General features: G+C 44.6%; 1 protein-coding gene across 2 annotated transcripts in view; it reads right to left on the bottom strand.

Annotated features, from left to right (window-relative positions):
* Positions 1-25,849, bottom strand: part of NALCN (sodium leak channel, non-selective) — a 270,915-nt gene that overhangs the window by 6,140 nt on the left and 238,926 nt on the right. For both annotated transcript variants that reach the window (XM_055426858.2, XM_088842841.1), the window contains 14 exons: positions 22,932-23,052; positions 22,739-22,837; positions 18,568-18,661; positions 17,946-18,052; positions 17,666-17,740; positions 16,306-16,425; positions 13,220-13,288; positions 11,716-11,864; positions 10,785-10,878; positions 8,565-8,697; positions 7,776-7,891; positions 6,474-6,631; positions 2,681-2,831; positions 253-402 (listed from right to left, as the gene is read on the bottom strand). In XM_055426858.2, coding sequence (XP_055282833.1) covers positions 253-402; positions 2,681-2,831; positions 6,474-6,631; positions 7,776-7,891; positions 8,565-8,697; positions 10,785-10,878; positions 11,716-11,864; positions 13,220-13,288; positions 16,306-16,425; positions 17,666-17,740; positions 17,946-18,052; positions 18,568-18,661; positions 22,739-22,837; positions 22,932-23,052 — 1,636 coding nt within the window. The remainder of the gene's footprint in view (positions 1-252; positions 403-2,680; positions 2,832-6,473; positions 6,632-7,775; positions 7,892-8,564; positions 8,698-10,784; positions 10,879-11,715; positions 11,865-13,219; positions 13,289-16,305; positions 16,426-17,665; positions 17,741-17,945; positions 18,053-18,567; positions 18,662-22,738; positions 22,838-22,931; positions 23,053-25,849) is intronic.

Genomic DNA, 25,849 nt, shown 5'->3' with positions numbered 1-25,849 from the left:
ATTTAGAGCATTCCTTTTTTTTTTTTTTTCGGTATCCATACAAATCAGAATCTTTTGAAATAGGTTCCACAAATTCAGGGATGACAAGGACACAAACATAAACTGGATCAACATGTTGCAGTTGCTTTTTTTTTTTTTTTATCAACTTAACTTCCTATTAGAAATAGCCTCACTTGTGAGAAATGACGACGTGAACGGCACCAGCTCCTGTTCTGTGAACATCCATGGGTGACAGACACCCCCTGCCCATACCTCGGGTTGCACACTGTTGTCCTGACTGTTGGTCTTCAGGTCTTCGCTGGGCTGCGTGGTCTCAATGCTGGGCGGGTTGAGGATCCGCTTCAACTCCTGCTGTTGGCTCTGCTTCAGGCTGATGATGATGCTACAGGACTGCTGCTGTTTCTATGGAGACAGGATCCTTCTTTCAGCGGGAAAGTCAGCCCAACATCCCCTGCCCCCACCATTCAAGTCTTCCTCTCTTCTCCTCTCTCCAAAGGACCTGCCTGCCTGGTGACCACTTAAGAAAGAAAGAAAGGGAAGTCGCTCAATCATGTCCGACTCTTTGCAACTCTATGGAATGTAGCCCGCCAGGTTCCTCTCTCCATGGGATTTTCCAGGCAAGAATACTAGAGTGGGCTGCCATTTCCTTCTCCAGGGGATCTTCCTGATCCAGGGATTGAACCCAGGTCTCTCACATTGCAGGCAGATGCTTTACCATCTGAGCCACCAGGGAAGCCTGGTGAACACCTAAGAGCTTCCAAATAAGTTTTCCCTGATGGGTATCAGACAGCTGTAGAGGAGGGCTTGGATTGTTTATTTGCATAACAATCCTTATGTTCACTGATACTACCATGTGTTTTATATTAAACAGAATTGTTTTTCCTCATTTCAAACAATTTTTAATTGAAATATAGTCAATTTATAATATCTTCTAAGCTTCAGGTGTACAGCCCCGCCATACCCCTGGTGGTAAAGAAACCATCATATCCCTCAGATGGTAAAGAAACCACCTGCAATGCAGGAGATGTGGGTTTGATTCCTGAGTCAGGAATATCCTCCAGAGAAGAAAATGGCAACCCACTCCAGTATTCTTGCTTGGGAAATCCCATGGACAGAGGAGTCTGGTGAGCTACAGTCCATGGGGTTGCAAAGAGTCAGACACAACTGACCAACTAACATTATTATATTTATATATATAAAATAGAGAAGGAAACACTCCAGTATTCTTGCTTGGAGAATCCCATGGACAGAGGAGCCTGCTGAGCTACAGTCCATGGGGTCACAGAGTCAGACATGACTGAGCAACTCAGCACGTAGCAGCATGTGTATATATACACATACATACACACGCTCTTTTTCAGGTATTTTCCCTTATAGGTTATTTCACAATATTGAATACAGTTCCCTATGTTATACAGTATAACAGGGTTTCTAGATCATTAACACGAGTTTCTATTTTTTCCCCTTCTTATTCTGTGCTCACTAAGCCAACACAGCTCACTCCTTTCCTCTGATTTGTAAGAAGCAGGACACCTGGGTGGTTGACAGAAGCCCTTGCTGTGTTCCAGTCTTGGCTCTGGTTGCAGCGGGCCATCCTGTCTTGGCACACACTGAGGCCAGGGCGGTCCGGGAGAGAGTCAGCCATGACCGTGCCCTATCAAGGTCTGCGGGGGGCAGACGTGATCCTTGACCTAGCAGGGCTGATGGGGCGGAGGGGGGTGCGGGGGGGCACACTGAGAAGTCGGGGGGCTCTGTCACAGCTGCCTTGCTATACGAGGCTGGACTGGCCCATTTCTCTGGGGACCTTTTCTCCTCCAATAGCGACGCTTTGCAGTTGATGTTCTTAGAAACAAGACAAAAAATATGTTCTGTATAAACGTTTACTGGTTCATTTAATTCCCCCACCCGCCTTGTGTGAAAGTGAAAGTGAAGCCCCTCAGTCCTGTCTGACTCTTTGCGACCCCATGGACTGTAGCCTGCTAGGCTCTTCCATCCATGGGATTTTCCAGGCAAGAGTACTGGCGTGGGTTGCCATTTCCAGGCATAGGTCAAAAACATTCATAAAAGTCATGACCAAATAGAAAAGCTGACTGGAAACACAGTCAACACAATATACATTCACTGATTTATGAATTAGAGAATCTCAAAGCTTATAGTTCAGGAAGGAGATCATAACTTTTGGGGAGAGGTGGTCTTTAACTAAAGATCAAACAACACTGGTAACAATACATTGGGCTTTTTAGGGGCAATTTAAAAGTACCTTTGTCAATTCAATTGCCATTCAAATACGTAGAGATTGTTGGCACTGTGAACACCTTGGTTTCGTAAAGGGTGATCATAAATATTTTAATATCCATAAACTGCTTTTTAAACATTCATACTGTGTTATAAAGATGTGATTCAATGGAAACTTCTTGCGGACTCTGCTCAAGAGAGTACAGCTGACTCTGGGCCAGAATTAGGGTTTGAATCACTGTGAATGGATCGGGTGACATGGTTGAAGGTCCATAAGGTGATCACAGAAGGATCTAATCCAGGTACTGTGGGAGGCCTTTCCTTTGGATCCTCTCCCTCCTCCCCTCCCCCTCCTCCCCTTCTTCCTCCTCCTCTTCCTCCCCCCTCCCCGCTGCCTCCTCCTCCAGGAGGAGGAAGTGAAGGCCCGCGGGTTTGGCTCACTCACGGCTCGGATGCGCTTCAGGCACTTCTTTAGCCACATGCGGATGGTCTGCTTGGCCACCTCCTCCTCGATGGTGTACTCCAGCTGCTCCCTGGCCAGCAGCTCTTCTAGCTGCAAACTCTTGCGGATGTCCACCGACCGGTAGGAGAGCATGCTGGGGCGGGGGGCATAGTGGTGAGCTCTAATGCCCCTGGGGGGCCAGGCTCGTGGCCATCACAGAATCCAGAGAGGACGCGACTCCAGCCCGCCAGTATAAGTTTCAGACGCCACCCCTGACCATCTGACTGTGTCACCCCCCGTCTCCACCCTCATCTCAGCCAGGGAGAGTCACGGACCTCCCTTTCCACAGGATGCAGTGCGCTTCTGTCTGCAAGGTGCTTACCACACCATCAGCAGTCGTTAAACGAGAGATCCAGGCTAGGCTATGACCTTCATTCTCAGCTGCTTAAGAGTCTGGAACCTCCCCTGTAGAAGGGAGGCTGTTTTCGCTGTACTTTTTTCACATTCAGGTCAATTTGGTGATGGTCCCTGTGCTTAGAGTAGAAGCTTGCTGGTTATCCTTTTAAGTAAAGCGTTATGTACTTGTCCATTCCCAACTCCCTAATGATACGTGGCAGCCTGGATGGGAGGGGAGCCTGGGGGAGAAGGGATATACATGTACATGCCCGAGTCCCTTCGCTGTTTACCTGAAACTATGACATTGTTAATCAGCTACACTTCAATACAAAACAAAAAGTTTAATTAAAAAAAGTCATGTTTATATACAGAAAAATTTGGTGATGGTCAATATGCTTGGCTGTGGGTCACATATCCCATTCCCCTGCGCCCCCACCGTTTCCCTCTCAGTTTATCTCATATGCTCCCCTCGACCGTCCTCATTTGTTATATTTTTTAAACATCTATTTTTATTTACTTATTTGACCATGCCTGATCTTAGATGCAGCACTTGGGATCTCCCACCTTGATCATGGCATGTGGGATCTTCAGTTGTGGCGTGAAGTGAAGCGAAGTGAAGGAAAAGTCGCTCAGTTGTGTCCGACTCTTTGAGACCCCATGGACGGTACAGTCCACGGAATTCTCCAGGTCAGTGGGTAGCCTTTCCTGTCTCCAGGGGATCTTCCCAATCCAGGGATTGAACCCAGGTCTCCTGCATTGCAGGCAGATTCTTTACCAGCTGAGCCACGAGGGAAGCCCAAGAATACTGGAGTGGGTAGCCTATCCTTTCACCAGGGGATCTTCCCAACCCAGGAATCAAACCGGGGTCTCCTGCATTGCAGGAGGATTCTTTACCAACTGAGTTATCAGGGAAGCCCGGCATGAAAACTCTTAATTGCAGCATTGAGGGTCTAATCCCCAACCAGGAATCAAACTCGCACCCTCCCCCCCCACAAGGAGTCTTAGCCACTGGGCCACCAGGAAAGTCCCTTCCTCATTCATTTCAGATGGGCTCAAAGCCAGGGTACAATGCTCACTCCCATTAGGCCCTTAGCGCAATAGGCCTAGACAACGGCTGATGACAGCGACTCAGCCGACGTGCTGCATGGGGGCGCCTGGGCAACGAGGCACCTCAGGTGCCCAGGCTGAGGGGCTCGCAGCCACAGTGGGATACGGTGCCCTCTGGCAGTTGGGTGCTATCCCGCATAGTCCCCGCCTGCCCCCAGCTGTGAGCTCACATCCATCTACACAGCCCAGATCACAGCCCTGAGGTGCCTCCCCATGCAGCCCTGGTATCAGTTCCACGACCTACTCTTGATCGCTAAGCCTCTTCCCACCACTGGGGAAGAACGCGCTCTCCCCTGCCTTGTCAAGACTCTCACCCTTGTGGACCGCTTGTGATCACACCCAGGGCGAGAAGGATAAGGAGGGCCAAAGGATGCCTCCATCAGCTTCGTCCGGGCCCATTTGATCGGACAGACAGTGTCATCCAAAGAGGCTGGATGCTAATTAGTGGGGACAGCGATGTGTCCACACCCCATTTTCAGCCTGAACCTGTCGCTATGAGGAAGATGACGTGACAGCCGAGGGAGATGGCACTCTTTGCTCTCATCTGTGTTTTCTGCCTCATCTTGTTCTGCCTTTTCGCTTGCTCCCGGAAGAAGTAAAGAGAGGCAGGTAGAACTGATAACTTTAGACAGCTTCCCCCAGATCCTTCCTCTGTTCTGGTCATTTTTCAGATTCCAGTTACAACGTATTTCTGTATGCGTGGATGCTCCTGAAATTTGTGACTCAATACCCAGCATTTAATTGGCTGGGTATTTGCAACACGATGAACATAGCTACTGGTGGTAGAGGGTTTTCTTGGCTTTTTCTGGGGCATGGATCTTTTGGCAGTGCAGCTGATGTGACATTTCTCAGCATAAGGTTTTGAACGCATTACGAAATCTACATTACACAGGAAACGGATTATATAGAAATTGAGTCCTTAGAATATTCTCTTTGAAAAGGTGGTGAAAAAGTAAAATAAGAACTTCTCTATTATTATATTGAATAGTAACATCTAACTGAGATGAAATGACTACTATATCTCAGAACTGGGAAGCATAACAGGTATTTTAAGATATCAGACATGTAGTAATGGACATGAAAATGTCTGTGATTTATACCAGTGACAAAGATACAGCTACTATATTGTTAATACTACTGTGGTTTATCGCCTGCATTCATCATTGAAGGAGATGCTGCATTGCAGCCAATGACTAGTGAAAATAAAGATGGAACTGTTTCTATTTCCAAGACCATGGACCCCTGAAGTTTATCCACTGACTCCCACTTAAGAAGCTGTTGAGTTGAATTGTTTTCCCTCAACAAAAGGTATGCTGGGGTCCTCCCTCCAGGCCCTCAGAGTGAGATCTTATTTGGGAATAGGTCACTGCAGATTGGCCTTCCCTGGTGGCTCAGACAGTAAAGAATCTGCCTGCAATGCAGGAGACCCAGGTTTGATTCCTGGGTGGGGAAGATCCCCTGGAGGATGGCATGGCAACCCACTCTAGCGCTCTTTCCTAGAGAATCCCATGGACAGAGGAGCTGGTGAACTGCAGTCCATGTGGTCCTAAAGAGTCAGACACGACTGAAGCAACTGAGCATGCACACACATGCACTACAGATGTAATTAGTTAGGATGAGGTTGTGCTGGGGTAGGGTGGGTCTTTAATCCGATATGATCTGGTGTCCTTACAAAAGGGGACACCTGGACACAGACACACACACACACACACACGGAGCACATCCTTTGAAGATGAAGGCAGAGATCAGGGTAATGCTTCCACAAGCCAAGAAACACCAACGATGACCAGCAAACCACCAGCAGCCCCGGGCAAGACCTGGATCTGATCCTCCCTAGCAGCCTCAGAGAGAACCCAGTCTGCTGACTCCCTGACTTTACTTCCAGCCTCCAGACAATCCACTTGACTGCTTAGACTGCTCAGAGCGTGGGATTTTGTTAAAGCAATCCCAGCAAATAATGCAGAAGCCGCTCAGAGAGAAGAAAGGGTCGAGCCTCCGTCTGCCCTTTTGTCCTATCTGGGGTCCTCAGGAAATGTCTGGAAATGGGGTGTGTCAACCAAGCAGGGGTGCCCATCTCTGGGTGGGCCAGGACGACTCTGGTCGGACCCACGGGTGAGAAGACTGATGGGACTGTAGCCCCAGCTTGGCCCCAGGAACTGAGCAGGTCCCCGGCCCTTTGGATGTCTTCCTTCCTATTAACGAAGGGGCAGGGGTTTCATTGACCCTGCAGCTGAGACTCAGAGCTTCAGAGAGGGGAGCCGCCGCCCGCACAACCCCTGCCCCCGCTCCGTACCTGAGCACGTCGTGGAAGGTGACGTCACCGCCATTGTGCAGCCGTTCCATCTCGTAGCACATGTGCTTGAACAGAAGCTTGTCCTTGTCCAGGTCCACCTCCAGCCTGCCCCGCAGCAGCCGCAGCAGGAACTTCACGCGGAAGGTCGGGATCACCCCCTGGCGACAGAGCACGCTGATGGTTGTTAAGTCGCTTCGGACTCTTAGCAACCCCATGGACTGTAGCCCGCCTGGCTCCTCTGCCCATGGTGTTTCTCAGGCAAGAATGCTGGAGTGGATCACCCGCTGGTGACAGAGCACGTTGAAGGTTGTCAAGTCGTGTCCGACTGTGACCCCATGGACTGTAGCCCGCCTGGCTCCTCTGTCCATGGGATTCTTCAGGCAAGAAGACTGGAGTGGGTTGCCATTTCCTCCTGCAGGGGATCTTCCTGACCTCCAGGGGATCGAACCCTTGTCTCCCGCACTGGTAGGCGGGTTCTTTACCACTGAGCCACCAAACAAGTCTGGCAACAGAGCACTGTTATTCAGAAATCATCCTGAGGCCACCATGATTTGCTTGGGGCTCTGTTTTCACAGCCAAAGAGCCCACAGCTAGTCCTCAAAAGCTGCCATAAACCAGCACGAGAACAAGGAAGCTGCTGGGCTCTGGAGGCAGGGCGGGTCTGCACACCCGGGGGTGCCTAGAACTGTGCCTGAGGGTTTGCAAGGAGGAAGAGGAGGAAGGGGAGGAAGGAGGGGGATGGGTAGGAGGTGAGGAAAGAAGAAGGGGGAGGGGAGGGGGAGGGAAGGGGAGGGGGAGAGGGGGGAGGGGGCAAAAGCAGCTGCTGCTCTGACTCACTCTAGGAAATCTTGGATAAGATTTATGATGAAAACATCCAAATGGTAAAGTCCAAAATGGTAACTTTCAGAAACCACTTAAATAACTCCTTTGCACTTCCAATCAGAATTGCTGTTTGAATCTGCCTTACAGGCCACTATGGTGATGTGAACCTCACCCCATCCTGCCCTGAGCCCAGGTTGGCCTCTTTAGAGCTCCCTTAGTTTCCTCTCCTTGCTGACCTTCCAAATGTCGGAAGGAGAGGACACTCGTGGTCGAAAAGAACAGGACGGGGAGCTCCTCTGTCCCTCTCCCCTCCTAGCGTGTCCTTCTAAATTGTCAGTGACAGCTTTCTGCAATTCAGCAATGGCCATTCAATCCAAATTCAATACATGTCAACCGTCAACCACAAAAGCACTGAAAAGTTTGCAATAAGGCAGTGAGTGTCTTTGGGGTGGAGCACGAGACAATAATCGATCCTCTCACCTCTCTCTTATCATCCACCATGTTCCATATGATTTGAAAGTGGCGAAGATCATTGTAACTTAAAAGCTGGTCCTCCTCAGTGGAATAAAACAAGGAGAAATTCTCCACAATTATGGCTAAAAAAAAAAAGAAAAGAAAAGAAAAATGAGGATGTTAGGCAATTATGCTAATCTGTCATTTTTCCCAAAAAGTAAAACATCGATTATAAATAATGAATTTTATCACCTACATTATAAGCCAAATTTTTAAAGGGCTTTTAGTACGGGTTCCAAGTTGGCATGTTTTACACTTGGACCAGGCTATTTATCCAGCTCCTGCCTCTCCAAAACACGAGGGTCATAAGCATAAACATCATTCTGTGTCTATAGCTGCTCACGCCAGCTGGCTTCAACTCTTCGTTGAGAGTTCCAGGTCACTTTTTAAAGGTCAGATTGAGTTCTGGGGGGCCCCACAGCTGGGTGGACAATGTACATCTTTTGAAAACATAATTGTGATATTTCAAGGCAGCAAAGGTAGCCTTTTCTGATATTTGTTCAACTGAATCCATGAGAAGAGCTTTTGAAATTAATGGACATAATAAATAAGACAACTCTTGAAATTGCAATCAACTGTCATTTATGTGCCTTTCAAAGGTCTTTTCAGTTTCTGGACCAAAAGGCAACAATTTATAATTAATGCCATAAAACACCCACCCCAAGCAACCTGGGATAATTACTTGGAAATTGTACATAATTATCTAACAACCTGAGTTTAAAGAGATTGAAAAAATATTCAATGAGCATCACTTACCTACAAGCAGATTTAGCATGATGTAGGCAATGATGACATAAAATGAACAGAAATACATAAGTGCCCCAGCATAATTTCCACAGTCTGTTGCCCAGTATGTAAATTCATCGGGAGTACAGAAGGGGGGCTGGACCTGTGGGGCCATAGCAGGGAAGAGGGGGGGCCAGGGTAAGAACAGAGGAGAATATAAATTCCCCTTACCTAACTGAAATTGTGAACGTATTCCTAACAATATAAAATATAATTAACTTCAAAGTGATCTCTCAGAGCCCCATACACTGGGTACACCATCTGCAGCCAAAATCAAAAAGAATATTTCATTTATGCCATGCTTTTGGTCTTTCAGAAGCCCAAGTTCATTGCCATTTGAGAAGCACAACAAAAATGAACTCGTTTCTCCCAAGAGACACTTTCTGCCACCTCCACTAGCTCCAAAGAGTCAGTAGTCTCTGTGATGCAAAACGCAGAAAGTCAGATAAAAAGGTGTTTTAAAAAATTGTCTGACTTCAGTAATGGCTTAAGATTTAGGAAGATGCGCGCTACACAGAAAATTCACATTCAGACTATGTAAGAAAAAGCCAGAATCCTACAGAATCCTAATTCTTGGAGCATCACTAAGAGACGTCATTAAATGGCACAGGATTTCAGGTTATCAAAAGCCTTCTTTTTTTTTTTGATGTGGACCATTTTTAAAGTCTTTATTGAATCTGTTACAATATTGCTTCTGTTTTATGTTTTTTTTTTTTTGGCCTCAGGGCCTGTGGGATCTTAGCTCCCCAACCAGGGATCAAATCCGAACCTCTGACACTGGAAGGCAAAGTCTCAACCACTGGACCACCAGGGAAATTCCTAAGCTTGCCCATTCTCCACTGGCCCAATAAAACTCACACACCTCTGAGAAACTTCCGGGTTTCTTTAGGACAGAGACCTAGGTCTTTCTTCTACATTTCCACGGCCTTCTGCTTGTTTATTTTATCTAGAATTTAACCACTTCTGCCTTGTATTATTTTTGCTTTGGTAAATTCTGTCTCTGTTCACTCAAGCATAACGTTCCTGAGCTCCTCCTCTGGGCCCGGTTTATCCCCAGGCCCCTCCCTCCTGCCTGCTGCTAACAGTCTAGAGTCCTGCGGTCCACCTGGTAGCCGCCGACTCCACACCAGTGATCGCTCAGTTGAGCCCGACTCTTTTGTGACCCCATGGACTGTAGCCCTCAGGGCTCCTCCGTCCAGGGGATTCTCCAGGCAAGAATACTAGACGGGGTTGCCATTTTCTCCTTCAGGCTATCTCCCCGACCGAGGGATCGAACTCGGGTCTCCCGCATTGGAGGCAGATTCTTTACCATCTGAGCCACCAGGGAAGCCCACTCCATGGGGCTATCTAAATTCAAAGTTATGTTCATTAACAGTCAAAACAATTAAAATACAATTGAAAATTCAATTCCTCAGTTGCACCAATCGCACCTCAGAGGCTCAATAACCACCCAAGGGTGGTGGCCACTGGACTGCCATGTTTGCAGAAATGTCTTTTGTCAGTTGGTCTGGAGGGTGAGAGGGAGATGAGATGAACCAATCAAGCTGATAACTCGCTATGGTTGTCTGACACACAGCTAAGAAGAAACACAGAACCGGGAGATCACAGAACTGCAGTCTCAGAGTTGGGCAGGATTCCTGCAGGAACTGAGCTCTGAACTGAGACCTGAGGATGGTGAAGACAGCCCCTAGAAGCGCGGATACCTGAGGAAGAGTGTTGCTCGGAACCCCTGACACAAGCTCCTTGAGAATGCCTCGGACTCGCTGAAGCCCTAGCACCTAGTACAGGGGCCAGCACAAAAACAGGAGCCTAGTGAGTATCTGTTGAATAAATTAAATCAAAGAATCGGAACTCTCCTCTTTGACCTTGACTGCCAGAATATCAAAGATGGGAGGGAGCGAACAATGCTCAAATGATGCAAACTTGTTGAATGGAATTACAATAGCTTGAGTTGGGTTCACTGAATATCTTTCTTGTATGTGTATATACTGTAATTTAAGAGGATGCAGCTTTATGCAGTAAAGAGTCAGAATATGTGTTTTGTATACAGTCTATTTTTTTTTTAACAGCAGCAAATGGCTCACTCTGAAGGGCAATAACAGTCTTGATACTAAAAGAATGATGGTGCCATTACATCACCAAAGAATTTCATCTAAGTCTAGGCATTGTGAGTGACAAAGAGACATTTACCATACAGTCGTGCATAATCTTATTCCAATCCTCTCCTGTGACAATTCGGAACAGCACAGTAATAGCTTTGCCAGCTGAAGAAAAGTTTGCATGCCTAATTTAAGGGAAAACAAACAAAAACAATATGAGTGATAGGTTTGTCATGAAGTAGGAAGGGTGGTCACCATCAAAACAGGTGGATTTTGGAGCAAATTTGGTTGCTAAGCTACCATTTCCAAAGGTTAAAGCCTCTTATTTGTTTGTTATTTATACTTGGCTCCAAGTAGAGCTATCTCAATAGCTCAACCCTAGCACAGCGCCAACAATTTATTGCCATTCATCTTGAATGACTGGGAAAGCAAGCTTTGACAATTAAAACTGATTCCTTCTTTTACAAGGATTATGCTATAAAAGATGGAACCACCATGTATCAAATAAGTAGTCTCTGCAACAAGATACATTTAATTTTTTTTCTGTAAGGACTTCAGAAAAATATTCTGATACAGTTCCATGAAATTTAAGACATTCTTTGAAAAATGTTTTTCATGTATAATAATCATTTGTGGGTCCCAACTTACAATGTTTGTCTTAAAAAGAGGAAAAAACCCAGAGCCATCTCAAAATTGTTAAATTAAAAAAAATAATATATCACTTCTGGCAGTATGTGGATAGAAAAATTACTGGAATTCACCAGGCATTAGAAGCGGTTATTTCTGCATAGGGATGAAATTATGGGTTCTTTTTGTTTTCTTTTATTTCTGAATTTTCTAAAGTTTCTAAAGTAAGCATGCACACTGTTTTCAATGAGAAAAACATTATTTAAAATTTGGTCATTTTACTTTGTTTTAATTTTCAAATAATTGCTTCCCCATCTTTGTTTAAAACATGTACATATTTACTCATGATTTAATTACTAAAAAAGTTTACTATTTGAATAAAAAGATACACCAACCTGTTAATGTTTTCTCCATATTTCACAGTACCAAATAAGACAACTCCAGCGAAAGCATAACACAGCAGCAGGAGGAACATGCCCACTATGATAAAGAAGCTTTTATACATGCTGACGACCACCGTCAGGAGAAGCATCTTCAGTGTTACCTGAATGGAGAGGAAGTATTTGGGGGTGGGGGTGGGGAAAGAGAGAGAAAGAAAGAGAGATACAGGGAATATTCAGTTCACAAGCCACCTTGGGAAGGACATACCATTTAAGCAGTCTGACACAAAAGTGATTTACAAGGATATCATTTGAAAGTTGCTTGCTCAGTGGTAAGGAAACTGGGAAGATCCCCTGTAGAAGGAAACCCACTCCAGTAGTCTTGCCTGGGAAATCCCATGGAGAGAGGGGCCTGGTGGGCCACAGTCCATGGGGTTGCAAAGAGTCAGACACAGTTCAGCAACTGAACAACAACATTTGCAAGTTGCTTGCTATTTGGTATTAAATTTGAATATTATTAAAATCATTTGACATAGAGAAATTCTACTTGTATCTCAAACTTCAGCCTCTTTTGCCGAATTAATGAAAGTTCCACCGCAATATTTTTAGGCTCCCATTTTTCTCTTCTCTTGCTCACTGATTCTCTGTGATGGCTTCTGTATATTTTTGGCTGAAAGCAAGCAGACCCAGGATTCTTACACAAATAGACATTCACAAAACAAAACCTGAACAGTGGTAAAAATACCAAATAACCATCAAATGCAAAATATATTGATTATGTGGAAATACGGACTACACATGAAATAAAGTGAGTAACAAAAAAGGAAACCATGTCTTAAACATGAAAAATACATGTGTAATGTGTTGAGCATTAACAAAGATATCAAGAAATCTGGAATCACAGAATCATGAATGTTTGTTGAAGAGTCTCCTTCTTTGAATTGAAAATGACTGTGTGTGTGCTAAGTCACTTCAGTCATGTCTGACTCTTTGTGACGCTATGGATTGTAGCCCACTAGACTCCTCTGTCCGTGGGATTCTTCAGGCAAGCATACTGGAATGGGTTGACATACCCTCCTCCTGGGGATCTTCCCGGCCCAGGGATTGAACCCGCATCTCTCATGTCTCCTGCACTGGCAGACGTATTCTTTACCACCAGCCCCACCTGGGAAGACCCCCCAAATGACTTATGTCTATGAAAAATAAAAATGATAAAAATAAAGAAGCATTGAGAAAGACCACTAGTTTTTGCTTTCATGCTTGATATGTTATCTTTAAATGATGACTGAGTTCACTGAGCAAATCAGAAGAATAAATAAAACAACACAAATGTCAGGAAACATATTACAAGATAACTAAGCAACCGATTCATTTCATTATTTGCTCATTTTGACTTATGGTGTCTAGGAATTTGTTAGCTGCAGCCCTGGAGACCCAGAAGGGCAGCCACAATCAGCTAGTCATTCTCCTTCCTTTGGTGTACATGTGACCTTTGACAGCATCTTCACAAGATACTCACATGCTTCCCGCAGATGGAGAAAAACCGGAAGACAATCACACACGCTCCCATCATGTAGGTGTACGCGTTCTGCAATTTAAATGGAGAGCCCCTCGTAATTTGCACGAAAGATCTTGTTACAGTCCCATTTTTCATTTTAAGCCTTCTGTGAAGTCTACTGAATAATGAGCTTAATAAAATGTGAAAATTCCTCTTAAGAAATTTATCTTAAAAAGGTGCTGAAAAGGTCACCGCCAAAACTCATGAATAAGTATTAGCTATAAAATCAAACCTTAAATGGAACTTTCATCTCTGTGTTGCTCAGCTGAATCTGTATTTTAAAACTTATTTTACATATTGATAAGTAGTGACCAGATCCTTGGAGGGGCAGGAAGTCCCGAGGATAACAATGCAACAGGAAGAAGCTGAGGGAGACAGCAGATAAAGGGATCCTGGATTCTTCTTCCAACCAGAGTGGGTGCTGGTGCAGAAGGAGACGGTGGGGTCAGCTCCAGCTACCTTCTCTCTGAAGGTCTCCTCTGGAGACCGGCCGGCCGCATCCATGTTAGTCTAAGCTGATTTCAGAGAAGTCCCCTCCCTCTCAGAAACACACCCAGCTCTTCCTTCAAGCATGTGATTGGCAGCAAGAGATGACTCTGTGTGGTCCAGGACGAAGAGAGCTTCATCTGAGAACAAAGAGCCCACCGGCTATAATCGCAATAACGGTGGCATTAAGCTGATGTCAAAGCTTGATTATTCCCCGGGGAACTTTGCTTAGTCAAATGACGCCCATCACAGGTGGGTCCCCGGCAAGGGAAGCTCCTTGGTGAGGGGCAAGGAAATGAAACTGAAGCTCCAATACTTTGGCCATTTGATGCAACAGTCAGCTCATTAGAAAAGACCCTGATGCTGGGAAACACTGAAGGCAGAAGGAGAAGGGGGCAACAGAGGATGAGACGGTTGGATGGATCGCCGATTCAATGGACATGAACGTCGAGAAACTCTGAGAGATGGTGAGGGACAGGGAAGCCTGGCGAGTTGCAGTCCATGGGGTCACAGAGTTGGACACGACTTGGCGACTGAACAAGAACAAGAAGGAAATGAATGAGTCTGCAGGAGCATCTCGGGATGGGAACAGGACTGCACCTTCCTTCACAACAGTCCACTGCAGAACAGAGCGGAGAAGGAACGTTCTTTCAGGACCACAGCTTCTCAGAGAAGGGCAGGAGCAGTCAGGCAGAAGAGCGAGCTGGTCTTGCAGGTATGAGATATTCTCTTTGGGGACATCCAGAATTAGGACACTTACTCACCGTCCTGCTTGGACCGAGTAGCTTCTGGCTACAATTTGTCTGGAGAAAGAGACAAGCATGGACTTTGCTGCTCCTTCTTGCTGTGTGAGCCCAAAGCCTAGTGTAGATACTTTCTTTCTTTGCATTCTGGAAGTGATGACACCCCCAGGCTCCCAGGATGAGGACCCAATCCTTTACCTGAACTACAAGGTCCGAGAGGTCTGACACATTGTTTTCATTTTATTTATTTTTTTAAATTAACTTTATGTATTGGAGTATAATTGTTTTCCAATGTTGCCTTAGTCTCTGATGTACAATAACCTTAGTCAGCTGCATGTACACGTACGTCCCCTCCCCTGTGAGTACCCCTCCCTCTCCCCATCCCAGCCTCTAGGTCGTCACAGAGCACCGCGCTGAGCTCCCTGTGCTGTGCAGTAGCTACTTGCTAGCTGTGCCACACGCGGTAGTGGACGTGTGTCAGCGCCGCTCGCTCAGTTCATCCCCTCCCCCTTTCCCACCTTGTGTCCATAAGTCTGTTCTCTGCATCTCTATTCCTGCCCTGCAAGCAGGTTCATCAGTACCATGTTTCTGCTGCTGCTGCTGTCGCGTCAGTCGTGTCCGACTCTGTGCGACCCCACAGATGGCAGCCCACCAGGCTCCCCCGTCCCTGGGATTCTCCAGGCAAGAACACTGCAGGGGTTGCCATTTCCTTCTCCAACGCATGAAAGTGAAAAGTGAAAGTGAAGTCGCTCAGTCATGTCCAACTGTTTGCGACCCCATGGACTGCAGCATGACAGGCCTCCCTGTCCATCACCAACTCCTGGAGTTTACTCAAACTCATGCCCATTGAGTCGGTGATGTCATCCAACCATCTCATCCTCTGTCGTCCCCTTCTCCTCCCGCCTTCAATCTTTCCCAGCAGCAGGGTCTTTTCAAATGAGTCAGCTCTTCGCATCAGGTGGCCAAAGTACTGGAGCTTCAGCTTCAACGTCAATCCTTCCAATGAACATTCAGGATGGATTTCCTTTAGGATGGACAGGTTGGATCTCCTTGCAGTCCAAGACACTCTCAAGAGTCTTCTCCATCACCATAGTTCAAAAGCATTAATTCTTCGGCGCTCAGCTTTCTTTACAGTCCAACTCTCACATCCATACATGACCACTGGAAAAACCTTAGTTGGCAAAGTAATGTCTCTGCTTTTTAATATGCTGTCCAAGTTGGTCATAACTTTCATATATATATATACACACATATATATTTTTAAAAAACGATGTTTGCTTTTCTCTTTCTTTCTTTCTTCACTCTGTAGGACAAATCTGACGCCTTCTCACCCAGACTGAACCCAGTCATCACCCCCTGGGGGGACGCCTTCTAGAACCTCTCTGACGAAGCCGTCAGCACCGCCCTGTATCATTACAGGGACACAGGTCTCCCCATCGCCCCCGCTGTAGCTGTGATTCTCATTGGCCGGCAGCATTTGACGAGTACAGGTCTGACGTTCCAGGCTGTGAGGTTCTTGACAGCGGTACTGTCTTTGCCTTGCCCATGGCATTCTTCTCAATTCCTGGCGTAGTGACTTGCAGCTCTTTAACGCTCTGAACCACCTGTCATGTTAGGAAATGAGTCTGGGTGACTCAGAGCCCACCTGGGTTTGGCACAGACCCTGATGCTGAAGGTAACAACTGTTTTGAGGACACTCAGTATCTTTCCGAGCACAGAAATCCCATCCTAAAGCAAAGTCTGGACAGAAATGGGACTGGAAACAGGATTGCCTGAACTGAAATTATTGACCGAAATGAACTTCAGTGACGTGCTTACCAGGAGGGCAAAGTGAAGGACCACCCATACAACACCCAGTGATGTCACCAACAGGTCGTACCGATTTCTTCTGCTTTGCCAGAAGCCAGCAGGTGACATTGCTATGATCTTCATCGTAACCTGGGGAAAAGCAATGAAAATGGTGAGCTGAGGCTGAGTGCTCAGCAGGCCATATTTAAATGTACTAGCTTAAAGCACATTATATTTTAAAGGATGCAGAAACCAAAGAGAAGGCTCTATTACTGATGCGTCTGTGTATATATATGTGTGTGTGTGTTTATATATAAACAGGTTCCCCTGGTGGCTCAGTGGTAAAGTATCTGCCTGCCAAGGTTTCATCCCTGGGTCGGGAAGATCCACTGGACAAGGAAGAGGCAAACCTCTCCTGTATTCTTGCCTGGGGAATTCCATGGACTGAGGAGCCTGACAGGCTACAGGGCATGGGGTTGCAAAGAGTTGGACACGACTTAGTGACTAAATAACAACAACAAATAAATATACATATAAATACACACATATATATGCAAATCTATATTCTCCACACTCTTTTCTCCTTCTTTTATGACTAGTTCTGATACCAGGACATTTTTCTTCCTCAAGTAAAAGGCCGTAGATTTTGGGAAACATCAATTGGTACAGGGTGAAAAAAAAATCTGCTTGTTTTTCAAAGAGGACTGCACTGGAAACTGATGTGATATGGGCCATATATTCAAATAATCTTGCCTGGGCCAACTCCCTTTGCCACCACATTGCAATTTGAGTCCCTGAATGATGGTGGTTTGTGCCGTTCACTGTAAGTATTGGTACTCACCTAATCAGACAGACTGATGTTCAAATACAACGATCAACAGCAGTCAGCAATTCTTGTAGTTAGAAAAAAATGGAAATATAAAGTGAAGTGTTTGTTCAAGCTGCTGCTGCTGCTAAGTCACTTCAGTCGTGTCCGACTCTGTGTGACCCCATAGACGGAAGCCCACCAGGCTCCCTCCTCCCTGGGATTCTCCAGGCAAGAACACTGGAGTGGGTTGCCATTTCCTTCTCCAATGTGTGAAAGTGAAAAGTGAAAATGAGGTCGCTCAGTCGAGTCCGACCCTTAGCGACCCCACGGACTGCAGCCCACCAGGCTCCTCCATCCATGGGATTTTCTAGGCAAGAGGACTGGAGTGGCTTGCCATTGCCTTCTTCCTTGTTCAAGCTAGAACAGCCTAAAAAGGAAATATTCTAAGAGCATGCCATTCCCTTCTCCCCAGGCGGACTTCAAAAGCCAGGGAACACACAGCAGAAAGGAAGTGCCCCTGAAGGAAGAGACTGTTGGGAAGGTGCGCTGCGGACCCCGGCTCCAGCTGGCCCAGGACTGTACCTCCAGAACAAAGATGAACGTGAAGACGACCGACATGGTGGCCAGAGGGACAGTCACCGGATCCTCGACGTCCCACTGGAACAGAAACAGCGCGCAGGTCTGCGTCCGCACCCACCCACGCAGGAACACGTGCCCCTCCTCCTCCCGTCCGAACACGATTGCGAATTTTAATTTTTTATAAATGCAGACTGTAACTGGACATGGCTGCCTGAAATGTTCTTGGACCCAGCGATGAAGAAACAATTTCACTCCCAGGGTCTGTAAGGGTGCAATAAAGTACCTTGACGGACAGCAGCACCGATTGAGCCAGGACCAGTAATGCGATTGTCCTCTTAAAAAATGGATGCTGGGTTATGTCGTACATCTTAGCTCTAAAACCATCATTATCTGAAACAGAAAGGGTTAGGCAAGGGCCTTTTAGACACAAGTCACATTTACATTCTTGCCTTTCATTTTTCTTTAATGCTCATCTTAAAACCCATTACATTTTTTTTTCCCCTCCTACAGTTCAATCTCTCGTGAAGTGTTTTTCAGGAATGGCTGGGTCTGAATATTTAAAATGACGGTGCATGAAGCCATCTGTATTGGAAGGAGAAGCGCATCATTCAATTTCTGTCAGTTTAATACATTTCACTCACGTGTTTAAAAGGCAAGCACAAATATATTTTATTTAAAAATTCATTTTTTCATTAAGGCTTATCCTGAGAGCACTGAAGCATGGCCTTTGGGTGGTTGATTTTAATAGCCTGCGGAGAGATCTGTAGTTTGGAGCCAGTTTCTATGTTAACTTATGCAGAACCGCCTAGTGGCCTCGCGATTATTATTTTAATTGAAATCTTAGACTCCTGGGGAATCGTGAACACTAGTGCCCAACATGAATAAAATCAGAGCATCTTTGATACCCGGGCGAGGTGGCAGATGAAGAGGCTGTGCTATCTTCAGTCGACTCTTCAAATCTTCCCATCTTCTCTGATCTACAGTCAGCAGAGCCGTCCCCTTAATAAACAAAGCAAAGCAGAGAAAGACCCTTTGTCGCATGCTCCACGCCAAGGACACTGCCAATGGGCTGCTGCTACTAACAGGATGGATGTGGGTTTAAGACAAAGACATGCTTCCAGGACCGTGGTGGCTGGATAAACATGGTCAGAATTCTCACACGTGTTCTTGAGAGGAATTCCAGAAAGGAAGGGCCATGGGATGAGAGAACACTCAGCAGCCTTCAGCTGGCATCTTAGAGCATGTGTGAGACTCAGGTTTGGGAAAAATCTAAAGAAGGTTTGCGACATGACTCTATTTCCCAAAAGGGATACTTACTCTAACAGTGGTTACTTCCCTTCCCTTTCGTCGGAGAAAATGCTGCAGCGACATGACAAGCTTGTCAAAGCTTCTGCTTCTGGTTAAGGCTATTGTGTCTTTTGAGAAATCATTCTGATACATGCCATCGTGAGACTTTATTATTAAGTGGTTTGCAGTCAGAGAATTTAGATCTTTAAGAAATTAGCACTGCGACAACCGATTAAGGAGATCGGATATTGTTACGTAACAGAGCACATGAATTTATTATGTCACATTTCATTACATTATATTATAAAGACAGAAGTATAATTTAAGAACCTCTGGAGGAGGGCATGGCAACCCACTCCAGTATTCGGGCCTAGAGAATCCCACGGAGAAAGGAGACTGGCTGGCTGCAGTCTATAGGGTTGCAAAGAACTGGACATGACTAAAGCGACCGAGCACTCATGCATAATTTAAGAAACTGGGAAAAACACCTCCCCACTCCCAGTGTGCCTTACCGGACACCAAGCTAACTGTACCTGAGGGGTGCCCTTCTCACTGCATCTTCAGACTTTTGACACTTATGTACGCATACATATATAAAAACGTGCTTGTTTTGAATTTTAAAAATTATGTAATGGTATTGTACGTGTGGTAACTTATGCAGTTTTGTTTTTATCTTCATTGAACAGTATGTTTTCCATACAACTAGATACTAGATCTGATTATGTTAACTGCTCACACAGTATCCCACTGTACAAATCTGTCAGAAGTTATCATTTTAGGTTTACAGACTATAAACAATGCTGCCATGAACACATGAGTACTGTCTCATGGTAAACGTCTTGTTCTGTGCTAAATCTCTAAGAGAGGAACTGCTGGGGTCTAGAAGTTTATGTATTTCCAAATTCACCAGAGATTTCCAAAAGAGCAATAATCAACAACATTGATTTCAATCTACAAGTGTTCCCATTTCCTTATATTCTGGTCCATACTTGACTTTATCAGATATTTTAATCTGGAAATTTGATGAATGTGAAATGTATCTGATATAGCTTTAATATGAATGAGATGAAACATTTTAATATGTATAAATGGTGATTCCCATGTGTTCCTTTGAGAATTGCCTATTCATATTCTTTGCTCATTTTTGTATTTGGATATTACTTTTGATGTTTGTAGAAATTCTTAATATATTCTGGATACTAATCTTTTGTCAGGTATGTGAACTATAAATATTTTCTCAGCTTTATTTTTTAAAATTTTGCTTAATATGTCCTTTATCATTCAAAAACTTTTCCTTTTAATATAATCTGACTTGTAAATTTTTTCTGTATATGACATTAATCACTTTGTGGTTAATGTCAAGAACTCTACAACTATTCCAGGGTCAAAAGCAGATTCTCCATGGTTTAAAAATGGTTTAAATGTTGCTAGGCATAGTTGGGTCTTTCACTGATCTGGAATTCATTTTTGAGGATGCTGTAAGGTAGGAATCTCAGTTTCTGAGATCTAGACAGTCAGTCAATTACCACAGCATCACTATGGGCAGTCATCTCTTCACCACTGACTTGAGCTACTTCTGTTTCATATACTCGTGGGTCTCTCCTAGGGCTCTGCGTTCTGTTCTGTCAGCCTAACTTTCTATCCCTGTAACACTGACAACACTATTTCACTTGCCATAGCTTGTTTTTCCACATTTTTGTCCATGCTTACCTCTGCACGAGGCTTATCAATCTAATTCATTGTAACAAACCAGCTTTTACCATTCTTGGGCTTTTCTATAAGCTACTTTGGGTTCAATACCGTTAATTCCTGTTCTTATTTTTGTTATTTTCTTCCCCTCATTTTCTTCTATCTCACTTTGTCACTCTGGTTATAATTTATTGATTTGTATATTTGGCACATTAATATTTGATATTCCTCTAACATGTACATGTAAGTACATTTCCATCTAATTACTGATTGATGTATACCTTGTGAGTTTTTATGTTATTTTTATAAACAATTTATCTAAATGCTTTGAGATTTTCTATCACAAAAAACAATCTTTCCAAAAAGGTTCACATAATTGAGAAATTTACATCTCTAATGAACTGATCATGTTTTTAATGTCTGTTATACAGTTTCTTCCATTTTCCCCTTTTCCTAAGAGCCCATTTGAGCTGACATCCACTCTCTGTTCTCTCAGGCCAAGAGGTTTCTTTCTTTCTTCCTTCCGAACATCAATATAGCCAAGACCTCTGGTTATTCTGCTTACGTCAGCCATTCCTCTAAGTTCAAGGACTGCAATTAATTATGAACCTGCTTTCACTTACTGGATATTTTATGTTGTTTCATTTATGCCACTGAATTGAACCAAATTTGTCTGCAATCAGATCTGCCCAGAGGGCCTGGGAAGGTGTTCTGGGCAAGCAGTCCCTAATCTCTGTCAACTGACTCATTAACTTCAGTCTGGGTTTTGGAATTCTCAGTGTCTGCTCCCTGCCATGGCTCAATGGCATCTAAAAAGATCCATTGTCCTCTTTCCATGTGATATTAAATGTAACACACGGTAGGGCTTAAATAAACTCATTTATGAATGTGGGAACGTAAAACAGGGGGCTGGGCCAAATGATCTCTAATTTTTTCTCTCTCTAAATTCCATGTTTCCATGAGTTGGAGTATCATTGGAGGCCAGAGAAGAGATTTTCAAGTGGTACCCTTTGAAAGGCGGAAAGAAATGACATCCTCATTAGGCACACATCAAAGGTGGCAATTGGCTGAGTCGCTGGTACCACACACGTGGAAAGCCTGGGGGGACGTGAATGAGAGAGTCCTACGTGCAGTGATGCAAACCAAAGGGCCCTGATGTGAAGACATGCAAACCGGTCCCGGCTATGAGTGATGAGGAACGGCCTGGTGTGAGGCAGGTAAGTCTAGCTTTAATTCAATGCAGAGCAACAGGCGATATTTTCACGCCCTTGAACGACAGGTAATGGGCTGACATGTAATGGGCCCCACTGCTGAATCCTGGCTCTATCGTCTGCTCCTTCCAAACCCCTACAAAATTATTTCACCCCTGTAGTCTGCATTTTAGAGTTGTGAGACTCGAGACATGCCCATGGAAACCCTTAGTGCGTGATTCCGGAGGAAGATCCACCCTAATCGAACAGAGGGCACCGCAGCCACGTCCAGAGGAACGACAGGCAACGTTTCTCCCAAACTCTTTTTGCCAGGAAACTACACCTGCTGTTTTCCCTTTGTGAGCTCCTGTACTGCTCATTAGAGCTGCTAGGAACTCAGCATGCATCCCGAACTCACAAAGGATGCAAAGTTTTCTGTGAAATCAGACAAATCTTCCTTTTATCCCAGGAGTTAGGATTTCAAAACTTTTACTGCAAGTCCCCACCCACACCCATCAAAATTCTGAGTTCACCTACTGACTCACCAAGAAGCATCCAATTTACATTTTGTGAAAGTAATATTACCTGCAATCAGTGCATCGGTTTCAGCTATTGTGTTTTAATAACTTGCCTCTCAGCCTTTCAATTTGGATAATAGGAGATGAGCTTTCTCAGTCCTAGGCAAATTAATGACACCCTTACCAAAAGAGAAGATTGAGCAAGAGAATCCTGCTCTTAAATAATGTGTCTGAAAGGCAGCAATGAGGTAGCTTGTAAAATAGTTATGGAGATTATTTATACCGGTCACATCACAGTTTAAGGTGACTTCATGCCGGGTGTGAAAAACAGGACTCAAAGTGAGCTGCTAGGAAAGAATAAACCCTGCGGAATTCAAACCAAGAATTCTTACCTTGTTTTCATTGAAATTAGCAATAACCACTCCAACAAAAAGGGTCAGTCCAATCATGCAACCCAGGAATACAAAAACATGAATATAGATTCCATGCATCTGTATAAATGAAAAAAAAATACAGTTATCCATCAAAGCCAGTGAAAGCAGCTGTGGTCGTGTTCAAAGGATTCCAGTGCGTGCTTGTGCTTACCGGCCCCACACGATGAATAATAACATCCCTCACTTCCACCCAGCCTTTCAAGGACAGAACTTCAAACAATGCCAGCATTGCATTGCCCACGTTGTCAAAGTTAAAGTTCCGAGGATTTGCCCTGTGGGTCAGAAAGAGGAATGTTCCTGTGATATTCTGCTGAGAAGTACCCTGAGGCAGTATCTATAACTCTCTCCACTCTTGGGTGCAAAGTGTACCTGGTACTTGGAAGGGAGGCTAGGTGATGTTCGATTACTAACTCATAACAAAGCATCAGCATGTTAGAATGTATTATGTACTTAATTATTAGGTAATGGGGAGGTGTTCTCAACCCAAAAGGACAAAACACTATATGACTACTAGCTCCAGAGGGTCTGCAATGTTTGGGGCTGGTCCTGATTATACCAGGGACTTCCCGGTTATAACTTGTGCAGGAAAGCCTTGCAAAGGGGCGCTGGAGTCTGGATGTGAATTCTGGAATAGTTTTACATTAGAAAATCTTTCTAAAGGCACAGATTACAAATTCTGCTGTTAATACAGAAAGTGTAAAATGAGTTGAATTTGGTCACTTGATTCTATTCTGTGTCATCATGGGAGTAGCAAGCTGTGACCTAGTGGTGCTTTGGAGGTCCTGGGGGTGGTATGGAGCCTGTGGACTTTATCTCTCATTATCTCCGAGGGACTCAACGGACACTACTTATAGATCCCAGCGTTGTTTACACCTGCAGTTAACGTCTGATTTCTAAAACCATTTGGCCCCTCTATTCTGGGTGTGTGTGTTGGGGGTGGTGGTTCTGGGCAATGTCTTATTTCCTGTTTTTCTGACACATTTATACGTTTCTCACTAACATCTCTACTACCCTGCATCTCCCTCCTCCTATTCATTACAGGTCTTAGCCAACAGTTTTATTAACAGAAGAAAATTTTAGTGGTTTTTTTCCCTTTTCTGAGGTTATTTTAAATAATTAAAATATTTAGACAACTACACGCTGGAAAATCCTGACTACCATCACATTTCCTGGATTTGATGAATTGAGCTCAGGATGACTGACCTGAGTAGACCTGCTGAAGCCTAGCTAGACTATATTTTGATAATTTTTCTTTTTTGCTAGCACATTTATCAAAAGTTAACCTTCAGAGGAGGCCAACACTCTTGGGGGAATCTGGTTTAGTATTTTTCTACCAGAGACAATCATGAGATATACTTTTATAAGCTTATTTTTTTAATGCTAAATATGTGGGAATCTAAAAAGAAAACATAAAACTGAGACTGACTTGTTTTTAAAGGTTTAGAGCTGATTGGTATATCAGCTTTTTTTCTATGTAGTAAAAAAAAAAAAAAGCCCCACTCAGAAATACACATTTTGGGATTCTGATTTGTACTTTTTAAGTATGAAAGTACAGGCATATTCTCTTGGAGTTTTCCAATACTCTTTTCTTTTGGGGGTTTCAATTAAATTTAATATATTTTATAGCAGACAGGAGCTGTAAGGATTCTACAGATGCCAGAATTTTCTTGAATAAGGATTTGAAAAAAAAAGAAACACAACGAAGGGAGTCAGCTCTCGGATCTGAAGTCAAACTTTCTTACCCACCAATTTTCTTTATGTAAGAAGTGCTTTCTAAGCTGAATTTGCAGCAACCCAAGCTACTTTTATATTTTAAACCTTTTAGAAATTAGAGTATGTTAAAATACACTTTTAGGCTAAAACAACAAAAAATAAAATGGAAGATCATAGATTTAAATCACTGGAAGACTAAATAACAGTAAAAATGTCTCAGTTTCAATCATATAAGCTATCTGTTTATGCTGTGTTCCTGATACTAAAATTGGAAAGTTTGAGACCTCATCAACAGAGGACTTCAACAAATCCCAAGCACAATCCATTATTGTCAGTTTTCCTGTGGCCCTTTGTTTTCTTTTCTGGTTAATTTCTAAAAGCTTATAATCCCCTGATGCTGGGAAAGATTGAGGGCAAGAGAAGAAGAAGTCAACAGAGGATGAGATGGTTGGATGGCATCATGGACTTAACAGACATGAGTTTGAGCAAACTCCAGGAGATAGGGAAGGACAGGGAAGCCTGGCGTGCTGCAGTCCCCGGGGTTACAAGGAATCGGACATGACTTAGCGATTGAACAACAGCAAATCTTGCCCATCCAATTCAGGAAATGAAGAATCAGTTCTGACTCACGATCTGGTCAGTTTTGTACCCGCTGGTGACAAATGCTCCAAGGATCCCAGGTCATGATAAGGAGAGCTGTTCTCCACTGGGAAGATGGAGACGCCTTGGAAGAGAGGAATTTAGCCTCTGCCCTGGGATGTGAAGATGCAGCGAATGGTACTGTCCAGAATGGTACCTGGTATCTGACACATCTCTGCCTTTTACTCTGAAGACATCCGAGACTTGCACTTCTTGGAATGCAGGCTTGTATTTTTGCCATGCTCTTTGGTAATAGCCCTTTGAATTCGCTCAGGCTGCAACCATCTAACCTCTGCCTCGCCCCTCCCTCCCGCCGGCCCGTGGCTCCTCCCCCTTCCACCTGCCGAATTCCTATCCACCCTTCAGGAGTGAACTGAGGGTCTGCTCTGCTCGGTCCTTCTCCTTGGTCCCGTCAGAGTCTGAGTTAGGTGCTTCTCCTGCCACTGCCACTGCGTCCTTCGCCTCTCCTTACCCTAGAATCGAAGACTGATACACCACCCTTTTATTATCTTTAGCCTGATGATCAGCTAAAGGAACTGAAAACTTAAGCCTCGGGACCTCCCTGGTGGTCCCGTGGTTAAGAATCCGCCTGCCAGTGCGGGGGCACGGTTCGATCTCTGATCCGGGAAGATCCCACAGGCCGCGGTGTACCTGAGACCCTACCCCACAACGACGGAACCCACGTGCCTAGAGCCCGTGCTCTGCAACAAGCGAAGT

This window comes from Moschus berezovskii, chromosome 13 (genome assembly GCF_049115385.1).
Source record: "Moschus berezovskii isolate FMDL1 chromosome 13, NW_MosBer_1.0, whole genome shotgun sequence".
In the NCBI taxonomy this organism is placed as follows: Eukaryota; Metazoa; Chordata; class Mammalia; order Artiodactyla; family Moschidae; genus Moschus; species Moschus berezovskii.
Note: the sequence above shows the minus strand (reverse complement) of the source record. Positions and strands in the feature narration are given on the sequence as shown.